Source organism: Moesziomyces antarcticus (genome assembly GCF_000747765.1).
Source record: "Moesziomyces antarcticus DNA, scaffold: scaffold_v10041, strain JCM 10317, whole genome shotgun sequence".
Classification (NCBI taxonomy): domain Eukaryota; kingdom Fungi; phylum Basidiomycota; class Ustilaginomycetes; order Ustilaginales; family Ustilaginaceae; genus Moesziomyces; species Moesziomyces antarcticus.
Genome location: NW_014638969.1, coordinates 15,658 through 26,157, shown reverse-complemented (window position 1 = coordinate 26,157; position 10,500 = coordinate 15,658). Strand labels below are relative to the sequence as shown.

The 10,500-nt window shown below is 60.0% G+C and overlaps 4 protein-coding genes across 4 annotated transcripts; 2 read left to right on the top strand and 2 right to left on the bottom strand.

Annotated features, from left to right (window-relative positions):
• Window positions 1-226: 226 nt before the first annotated feature.
• On the top strand, window positions 227-3,122 carry PAN0_041d6361 (DUF747 family protein; the record flags this gene model as incomplete). The annotated part of the gene is made up of 2 exons (XM_014798196.1): window positions 227-1,165; window positions 1,281-3,122. 2 exons carry the CDS (start codon window positions 227-229, stop codon window positions 3,120-3,122), a joined length of 2,781 nt encoding a protein of 926 aa, XP_014653682.1.
• Window positions 3,123-3,236: 114 nt separating this feature from the next.
• On the bottom strand, window positions 3,237-4,564 carry PAN0_041c6360 (uncharacterized protein; the record flags this gene model as incomplete). The annotated part of the gene is made up of 3 exons (XM_014798195.1): window positions 3,237-3,695; window positions 3,771-3,843; window positions 3,909-4,564. 3 exons carry the CDS (start codon window positions 4,562-4,564, stop codon window positions 3,237-3,239), a joined length of 1,188 nt encoding a protein of 395 aa, XP_014653681.1.
• A 71-nt stretch (window positions 4,565-4,635) lies between these two features.
• PAN0_041c6359 (g-patch domain protein) lies at window positions 4,636-5,907 on the bottom strand (the record flags this gene model as incomplete). Its single annotated transcript, XM_014798194.1, has 1 exon — window positions 4,636-5,907. The coding sequence occupies one exon, from the start codon at window positions 5,905-5,907 to the stop codon at window positions 4,636-4,638; it is 1,272 nt and encodes a 423-aa protein (XP_014653680.1).
• A 1,533-nt stretch (window positions 5,908-7,440) lies between these two features.
• On the top strand, window positions 7,441-10,500 carry PAN0_041d6358 (amino acid transporter; the record flags this gene model as incomplete). Its single annotated transcript, XM_014798193.1, has 3 exons — window positions 7,441-9,173; window positions 9,506-9,867; window positions 9,959-10,500. The coding sequence occupies 3 exons, from the start codon at window positions 7,441-7,443 to the stop codon at window positions 10,498-10,500; spliced, it is 2,637 nt and encodes an 878-aa protein (XP_014653679.1).

Here is a 10,500-nt window from a genome sequence, read left to right as displayed (position 1 = left end):
GGGTGGGAGGAAGGCGTGGCAAGAAGATAACAACGCCTCCTCTCTCTCTCTCTCTCTCTCTCTCTCTCTCTCTCTCTCTCTCTCCCCACACCTCCGAGTTCCGTCTCCGAATTCCGCCTCCGAGTTCCGCGAACCGCCTCCACACTTTCGTTCCTCCACGTTGCATTGCCCTCCCACCTCCATCCTTGCGAACCGCCGCATCCATGCTTGCTCCAAACACCACCACATGAGCTCCTACTCTGACGGCTCGCGGCCGTCATCACCCGTGTCGCCAGCACGCACCGTACCAGCTCCCACATCTCCTAGGGTCCACGACTCGGCGCCGCGCACCAGCCAAGACACCGTCCGCACAAAGTACTCGGATCATACGCCCGACATCGTACTGTCCCCAGCGCCAGAACTTGCGCCGGTGCACAAAGATGCCGCAACAGACGCAGAAACACTGCACAACGGCCGGCACACGCTCGACGAAGACGAGGACGTCTGGGAGGACGAGGAAGACAGCATACTTATGGACCAACACGGAAACATCGTATACGAAGGTCCCGACTACGAAGACTCGGCTTCAGAATCCTCCGACGATCAAGACGCTCAGGAGCTGAGCCACGCAAGGCGCTCCTACCGTCAGGCTACTCAGCAGTACCGTCAGAGCCGGCGTGCACTTTTGCTCTCGGGGCTGTCGTCGTTTGCCTCCTCACCCTCGTCAGACGATCTCGGCAGCGTATCCCGCACCGAACATGCCACCTCAGTCAGCCCGCCCGGCTCCATATTCGAGACGTCAGCTAGTCCTCCAGGATCCATCTTTGAGACGTCTAGAACAGATCGCGAGAACTCCTACTACCAGCCTCACACCGCAGAGTCTGTCGACACGGCCGATGCCGGCGGACGCGCACACTCCATCCGCTACACCTCCGAACCTCCCTCCGGTGGAGAGCTCGCTGCAAATGGCGACCCGCAGTCAGATACAGCCAAGGGCGAAGCCGATCTTAGGTCGTCCTCGGAAGGCGAAGAAGACACCTTCATCGACTCGAGAGCGATCCAGACGCCACGCTTCTCCCTCGCCGATCCAATGCAGACAAACGGTCAGCTTCCGGCCTCGCCTATCAAACGTGAGAGCGGATGTTTTGAGCGTCCCGCTCTTTCGCCCAGATCGACCTCGACGCACGTCAAGCCCGAGCCACATACGCCCTCGCCAGGCAACCCAAACGGCATGCTTTCGCCGCACATCAGGCCCACGCATCTAGGCCTCGCGCCCTCGCCCTTGATATCGGAAAGCGCAGCACGATCTTCCAGACGCATACATGACGCCCAGACTCAGCTTGGCTCAGCTTCAAGAAGAGCCCAGAATGACAGCCTCGCCTCTTGCAACAGAGAAGGAACCAGAGTTGAAGAAGGAATCACAGCCTCAGGCCAACGGCGACGCACACACGGCTCGCGCCGACAACACCCCCTTCAGTCTGTGGGACTACCTCAAGGAGGAGGTGCTCGCCACCGACTTTGATGCCACGCAGGAGATGAAGTGGGAACGCGTCACCAACTTCATCTCCATCCCCTTCTGGATGGAGAAGATCATCATGTTTGGATTCGTCGTCTGTCTCGATTCGTTCCTGTACACCTTTACCATCCTGCCGCTGCGCTTCGGTGTGGCTCTGTGGACCTGGCTCACCAACACCACGCGCTGGATGCTCGGCGGCCAGAAGCGCTACCTGCATTCGTCGCACAAGTGCGATCTGCTCAAGATGCTGCTCATCGTATCGAGCTGCGTCATCCTCTCGCGCATCACCGACGCTAGCAAGATGTATCACTCGGTCCGCGGACAGGACGTCGTCAAGCTCTCGGTCATCTTCAACGTGCTCGAGATCGCCGACCGACTGTGCTGCAGTTTCGGCCAGGATCTGCTCGATTCGCTCTTCTCGCGCAGTACCCTCGCGCGCCGCAAGAACGGCAAGCAGCCCTACCTTCGCCCCGTCGGCTTCTTTGGGCTCAGCTTGTGCTATGTGCTCGCGCATACGCTCGTGCTCTTCTACCAGCTCGTCACGCTCAACGTGGCCATCAACAGCTACGACAATGCACTGCTCACACTGCTGCTCTCCAACCAGTTTGTCGAGATCAAGTCGAGCGTGTTCAAGAAGTTCGAAAAGGAAAATGTCTTCCAGATGACGTGCGCCGACATCGTCGAGCGCTTCCAGCTCACCTTCATGCTATCGGCCATCGGCCTGCGCAATCTCATCGAGCTCTCGGGCGGATCGCTAGAGCCATCTGCCAGTCCGCTGCCGGCGAGCTTCACGGTTTTCCCAAGTCTCAGCTTGCTCGAGACGGTGCTGACGCCGGTGCTGATCGTGCTGGCGAGCGAGTGCATCGTCGACTGGCTCAAGCACGCCTTCATCACCAAGTTCAACCACATCCGTCCCGCCGTCTACGGCCGATTCATGGACGTGCTCTGTCGAGACCTCGTTGTCGGCGGACCATCGATGAGGGAGAACAGCCGAAAGCATACGTTTGTCGACCAGAGCCCCATCATCAGCCGTCGACTCGGCTTCGCTGCTCTGCCGCTAGCATGCCTGCTGGTGCGGCTGATTCTGCAGATCATCGGCATGATCGGCGACACGAGTCACATTGACGAGTGCATCGCGCCCGTCAACCCGCGCATCTCCGAGACGAGCTGGATCGGCGTCGTAGCGCGAAAGCTCGGCGCGGTGGACATCAACAACGAGTGGGTGCGTGCACTCGACCTGTTCGTGCGCGGCTCCGCATGGGCCCTCACCGCCGTGATTGCGTGGGCGTTCTTGGTGGCGATCAAGCTGCTGATCGGCACGAATCTGGTCAGCTTTGCATCGCATCGCTATGCGAGCATGCACGAGCGCGAGAACGAAGAAGCGCTCAACTCGCGCGATCGAGCGCCGATCGGCACCAACAAGGACGAGAGGAGCTACGACAAGTCGCTCGGCCGCTTCATCGACAGGCCCGACGACGACGCGGTGCAGATCAAACTCGACGGCTCGCACGTGCTGCCCGCAGCGAAGGAAAGGGAAAAGTCAAAGGTGGACTCGGCCAAGCCAAAGAAGGAGACTTCGCTCATGGAGGTCAGTCGGTACAACATGATCCGATCGCGCATCTGGTGAATCGCCAAGCCCCCATACAACGTTTGTGTTGTTTTCACGCTTGACACTTTCCAGCGAGCTCGTGGAACAGAGTGATGAGCGACAAATCATGCAATGAGAATTGGAGGAGCGATTCTACTGGAGCTTCCTGGCTGACTTGGACTTGGACTTTGTGTTGCCATTGACGGAGCCGTTCTTGGCCATCTCGTGCTGCGCTTGCTGATTCGACAGCACGGTCGCTTTCTCTGATAGGAGGATGGAGCCAAGCAGAAGGGAGCACAGCGTGCGAACATCCCTTGCGTCCAGACTCTCGGCGCCGAACGCATGGAGCGCATCGCGCAGCAGTGCAATCGGCGCCGTGGCCGGGCTGGCTAGTGTGAGATAGACGAGCGCGAGGAACGCCGAGCTGAGCATATCGTTGGTGCCGCTGAACGGATTCTTGGCCCACGCAGGACTTCGAACGCCCCACTCTCCCGTCGTCGAGTCGAGGCGGAACAAATCGATGAGCAGAGGGATGCCTCCACCCACGATGGCAGCATTGAGAAGAACGGCAAACAGCGAGGTGGCGACTTGGCGAGATGCGTGCCGCAAAACCTGTCGTAGGATCAAGATGGGTTAGGTCAATGCGGATGCGAGGGGAAGGAGGATTTGTGGCGGCAAGGTGCTTACCGGTTCGACGCCCAGATCGATGATGCCTTCGGCTCGAAGGATGCCGTCGAGCAGTGCGAAAGACAGGTCCATTCTACATTCAGTGCAAAAGATGTATCAGTCATCCTGTGGTATTGTCGGGGTCAGCAACATACTCACAGTGTTCCTACAAGCTCGACATCTTGGGCATGAAGCAACGCCTTACCAGCAGGCGTGACATCGAGTGCGACATGGACGCCGCCGTAGAGTGCGACGACGGGCCAGGCGCTAAGCAGCGGCGACGGAATGCCGAGAAGCATGCCGCTGATCACGACACCTCCAAACATGAGAATCTGGTTGAGCACAAGGCCCTGCCACACGCCCAGACGGCTCTTGTGGCTTCCTGCGACCTGGCGTGTAGCATGGCTGACCCTCACTGCGTGGATCAATCCAAGCGCGCCGACGGGGAAGAGGGGATGCAAAGGTGTTTGAGACCAGTTCGAAAGCTGGTCTCCGATCGATGCGAGACGCCCGGTCTGCATGGCGTCCAAGGAGGTGGGAGTGATGGTGTGCAAGAAGAATGGCGAGCGGAATTGAAGAGCGCACACATGCTTCCGCGAGCTTAACGAGGTACGGGAAAGAGCAACACGCCCTAACGAGCACGCGCGTGCGGGATTTTCATGCAGACGTGCATCGGAAGGTGCGGAGAAAGACCAGGAAATCAAGGCGGCCTCCGTCTGACACAGGACACTGAGCTCAAAGTACAACAGATTGGCAAAAGGCCCCTGCTCATCCCATATCTCACCGCTCATCGACGCTCTGATGGGGCTCGGCATGCATTGGGTCTGGCATTCGAAATTTCCTATGAACTGGGTATATCGAGGTTTGAGCGCACGACGCGGATCGTTCAGCGACGACGGTCTCGATGTCGTTCGTCGCGATGTTTGTCGTGTCGGTGCCTGTCGTCTCGATCGCGGTCGCGCCTGTGCTCACGAACGGAGCTGGAAGCGGCATGAGAGCGCCTGGCTATGTCGTCTTCCGCCCTTGCATTGGTCTGATGTCGATCTTGCCTTCTTGCCGTAGGACTGCGAGAGCGTCTTCGAGACGAGTGCGAGTCGGTGTGCCTGGTGCTGTCGCGCGGGGCAGCATGGCGATCGGACGTGTCTGTTCTGCGCTCGTCGCGATGCGATGATGCGTGGCTGCGAGGCTTGTCGCCGTCGCGGCTGGAGTGGCGCGATGGAGGATCTGTGTTTGAAGTTGCTGGACTGTCGGCTCTTGTGATGGGAACGTACTTGTAGTCGCGTTTACCCGAGGATCGATGCTTGTGGGAGGAGGACGAGGAAGGCAAACCTGTAGCCGGAACGGCCCTCTCCTTTGCGCCGAGGCCGAGCAAGGCGGCTCGTTTCTTGGGCTCGGCGGCTTGCTGTGGACCCTTGCCACCTTTCCCTGCGCCCATGCCTTCCTTCCAGCCCATGCCACGAAGCAGGGCCATGCCGAACTGCTCGATGGGAAGTGCTGCATAGTCATCGAGCGAAGGCGCCTCTGGTCTGGATTCGATGTCGTGCTGGAGGAACTCGGCTTCGTCCTCCTGTGGGATGATGAGATGAGTTCCAGCTTCTGCAGAGCCGTTTTCGCCCGCCAGGAGAGCTTTGAGTGCCTCCTCGTCGGTGCCTTGAACGGATGCATGTGGTGCGGGCGCTGGTAGTGCTTCGGAATCGGCGGGTACTGGTCGCGAGTCAGGGTTGGATGAGGCGGTCTGCTGAGTCCTCGGCTGGCGAATTTCCAAGCCGCTTTTCTGAGCATCGGTGTTGATGGCGTCTGCAGCGTTGTCATTGTCGTGGGTTTGGGAGGGGCCTGATACGACGGACGAGTCTGCGCGTCTCATGGAGACGAGGGGGCCGAGTGACTTTAAGTTGGTGGCGATGCCCATGCGCTGCTTGCGATCTTGGCGCCAATCGAGATTGGATGCGACTGGGATTACGCGTGGTGCTGTGGGGCGAGGAGGAGACGATGTACGTTTTTGAGCGCCGTTGCGGCCAAACGAAACGATCTCCTCTTGACGGCCAGATGAGCGATGGGTGGAGCGAGCGGCGTCATTGTCGTCGTCGTCGTCCGAGTCGTGGAAGGCGCTGTGCCTCGCGGCTGGCTGGGACACCTTGCCCTTGGTGGTGGTGGCCATTGCACCGCGTTCGATCGAGAAGGTAGCGTCGGCGTCGGCGTGGTGTGAGTGGAAGGAGCCACCTCGGAAGAAGATTCACCTTTGCTGCAGGGTCTGTGGTGCGGTGCTCGAGGTGGAGTGAGGCTGTGTGACTAATGCTGACAAAGTGCAATCCTGAGATGTTAGGTTGACAACGCGTCGCGCGACCGGCGAAACCCGAGTGACTCGCGAGACGCCACGCTGCCGAGGGTGAAATAGTGGACGAGCTGTTGTGCGGGGCAAAAGCGACCAAGCGCTGCAAGGGCACGATGCACGGTGCCTTGTGGCCTCGTGGCGGGCGACGAAGGGCGAGCCGAGACTTCCGAAGGCGGAGGTGTTCGGGCCATTTCACGGCGAGTGGCGAGTGGCGAGGACTGATCGGACACGAATCGGTGGCAGGAGATGCATCTGACGCTTCGGCTCGGACGGCGTTGTGCGAGGTTGGCAGGCGGTCGTGACGGTCGGGTTCGGTGAATTTTCGAATCCAAACTTTCGGAAATGGCTGGCTGTCAAAGAGCCGAGTTGAGGTGAACCCGCGGCAACGAATTTTGATCTTCCGCCTGCTTGTCCGCGCCGTGGGTTGCGCAGCGCGACCGGCACTTGCCGCCGCCTCTTTGCCACCGAGCAGGCGATCAATACAATACGGCTGTTCGTTGTATCGCCAAAAGATGTGACTCGGAGCTTGGTGGTGAGTGCGAGCTTGACCAAGTGCACGAGTGCGAGGCGCAGACAAAGTTTTGGCTGGCGTGGAAGCAGCCAAGGTTGGGCGAGCCAATGCGGAATAGTTTCGGCGGCAGGTGGAAATTGCAAACATGTCCAATCACACCCGCCTAATCCACCTTGGCAAGGCCCGCTCCGCATGTCATGACGCCCTGCCGCCACTTGATTCGCTCCCGCGCTTCGAACCTTACAAAAGTGTCTGCGCTTGATGAGCTTCTCTCGAACTCTGTCTTATCGGCGGCCAATGGGGCGTCCAATCGGCACGTCCAAAGCAGATTGGATCACACAGAATAGGCCCATCCGAAGCAATGATACAGTAGCGTGGCAAAGGCAGAGTTTCTCTTGCTCCCCCACAGCGCCGTTCGAGTGACTCAGAGGTTCGGCTCGACTCCGAACGAGTGGCGGCGCGATGGATTCCAACGGCGGGCCGGCCGATCCAACTGCGCGACCTCGACTTCCACTTTGGACTGCCGCTCCAAAATTCTCCGCCCGCTCCACTTTGCAAAAAAAAAGAAAAACAAACTGCCGCCGCCGACGCCGCCGCCGCAAAGTTTTCTTCTCCTCTCCGGCCAAATCTGTCAGTGCAGTCAGACACGGCTATCGTTTGATTGGCCCAGCTTTGGCCCACCTTGGCCTCGCCGCTCGAGCCTTTGCATATATGCCAATCCCCTGTTCGGTCTTTTCCCGAACTTGCTTCCCTCTCATCACATCTCTTTGCCCCTCTCTCCACCTCACCGGACCACCCGACTCTCTTCTCGTCCACTTTCTCGAGTGGATCGATCGCCTGCCGACACCATGGCGTCCACCGACGGAATCGCCTCTACACCGCTCTCGCCCGACATGGAAAAGTCGTCCATCCCTTCGTCCGACAGCTACGCCAAGGCAGCTTACAATGATCCCTCGGCCATCGAGCGCCTCGGCATGGACGAGCACTCGCCCGACGGTCACGTCCAGCGCAACCTCAAGCAGAGGCATCTCTCCATGATCGCCCTCGGCGGCACCATCGGCACCGGCCTCTTTGTCGGTCTCGGCGGCTCCCTCGCCAACGCCGGTCCCGTCAGCACCCTCATCGCCTACATGATCATGGGCGTCGTCGTCTACTCCATGATGGTCGCACTCGGCGAAGTCAGCACGCTCCTCGCCGTCCCCGGTGGCTTCACCCACCACGCCACCCGCTTCCTCGACCCCAGTCTCGGCTTCGCCCTCGGATGGACCTACTGGTACTCGTACGGCATCACCATCCCCACCGAAATCTCGGCCTCCGCCATCGTCATCCAGTACTGGGACACCACCCAGTCCATCAACCCCGCCGCCTGGATCTCCATCCTCCTCGTCCTCGTCATCGGCGTCAACGCGCTCGGCGTCAAGTACTACGGCGAAACCGAGTTCTGGTTCTGCCTCATCAAGGTGGTCGCCATCATCGTCCTCATCATCACCTCGCTCGTCATCGACCTCGGCGGCGGCCCCCGCGGCGACCGCATCGGATTCCGCTACTGGAAGGATCCCGGCCCCATGGCCCAGCTCTTCTGGCAGCCCGACCCCGTCACCGGCAGGCCCACCGGCGGCATCAGCGGCGCGTTCGGTCGCTTCCTCGCATTCTGGAACGTCTTTGTCCAGTCCGCCTTCTCGTTTGCAGGTACCGAGATCATCGGTGTCGCCGTCGGCGAGGCAGAGAACCCGCGCAAGAACGTGCCCAAGGCCATCAAGCGCGTCTTCTGGCGTATCCTCCTCTTCTACGTCCTCGCCATCTTTATGGTCGGCCTCGTGGTCCCTTACACCGACCCTCGTCTGCTCAACGGCAGCAGTGACGCCAGCGCCTCGCCCTTTGTGCTCGCCATCAGCAACTCGGGCATCCGCGTGCTTCCCCACATTGTCAACGCCGTGCTCCTCGTCACAACTTGGTCCGCTGCCAACTCGGATCTCTACGCCTCCTCCAGAACCATCTACGCGCTTGCGCTCGAGAACAAGGCGCCCGCTTTCCTGCGCAAGTGCACCAAGAACGGCCTCCCCGTGTGGGCGCTCGTGGTCACCTCGCTCTTCGGTCCGCTCGCCTACATGTCGTGCGGCGCGGGCGGCGCTGAGCAGGCGTTCGAGTACCTCTACGACATCTCGGCCATCTCGATCATCATTGCATGGATCATCATCCTGTGCACCTACGCCCGCTTCTACCACGGCCTCAAGTTCCACGGCATCGCGCGCAACACGCTCCCCTACACTGCGCCCTTCCAGCCCTACCTCACCTACTTTGGCATCATCTTCCTCAGCCTCGTGCTGCTCTTCGCCGGCTTCACCGTCTTCCTCAACGGCCAGTGGAGCACGAGCAGCTTCGTCACCACCTACATCTGCATCCCCATGTTTGTCGTCCTCTGGCTCGGCTGGAAGTTCTACCACAAGACCCAGTTCGTCAGCCTCTCCCAGATGGACTTTGACACCGGTCGAAGGCAGATCGACGAGAACGAGGAGGCGGAAAAGATCAAGGAGTCGCAGATCACCCGCTCCACCCTCGAACGCTTCTGGGACTGGTTGATGTAGGTCGCGCCCCAAGTAGCATTTGTCACCGTTTTTCGAGCATCCTTTGCTCCTTCTTTCTCGCTTTGTATTACTATGCATCCTTTTTTTCGAAGCATTCACTGTCCACATCCCTTCCAGATGACGTGCAGGCGTGAGAGAGAGCACCTTGACGCGGAGGGTTGTGATTGACTTGCTGGGTGTGCCTGCTTCGGAACCTCGTCGAAATCTGCCCGGCGCTCGAGGTTGGTGCGGCGGTGTCTGACGGATGAATTGCGGATCGCCGTCTCCTCCACTTTTTTTCGACGGGTCTGTGCTCGTTTGCTGCAGTGAGCCGGATCTTCTTGTCGAGCACGATCCCATCGCACCTCGCCACCACCATCCCCTTGGCGTTGGGGGCCAGCCGAATCATGTCGGTCAGGCGTCTGCTCTCCATCAGCGACGGCCTGCCCACGTCTCGCTTTGTCCACGAATTCTTCCTCCCCAAACGCCCAGCCCGATTCGAAGCGCTGCTCTCCCCCACTCCGTCCACAGACAAGGTGGTCTGGCCCGCGCTCCACAAATGGTCTTCACTCGACGCCAACGGACGAGAGACGCTCGATGGCCTCAAGAGGCCTGACTCCGCTCAGATCATCGTTCCCGTCGAGATCTCTCGCCCCAATCTGGGATACAACGCTGCGCCGGGACACTGGGACCGCATCGAGATGCCCTTGGGTAGGTTGCGCTCGCACCGATTCCAAACCCTCTGCTGGTCACTGACGACCGCTGGTCACTGACGACACGATGACTCGTTCCCCCACGGCAGCTCTGTTCGTAGACGCTTTCGTCCAGGGCAAGATCCCCTGGAACAACGACGGCCAAGCCGCACAGCGCCAGCCCGTTGGCTACCTGGCACAGTTCGACCTCCTCTCAAAAGCTCCCAGCCTCGCAGCTGAAGCACCCGCCTTGCCGCACACAACCGCAGGACCCAAGGGCACCAACGAGCAATGGCGTAGCAATACCTGGATCGGCCCGCCAGCCACGTATACCCCCTTGCACCGCGACCCATACGAAAACATTTTCGCCCAAGTCGTCGGTCGCAAGCGCATCCATCTCTTCGCGCCACATCTCGCCCCTTACCTCTACATCAACCAGACCGGTCCACAGCGCAACACATCCGCCATCGCATCAGAGCACGATCTCCTCCATCCCGCTCACGACCGTCCACTGCTCTCCACCGCGCTCGCTAGCGAAGACGCCTTCGTCACAGAGCTCGGCCCAGGCGATGTGCTCTACATCCCCAAGGGCTGGTACCATTGTGTGCAGAGCCTGTCCATCAGCGCCAGCGTCAATTTTTGGTACCTCTGA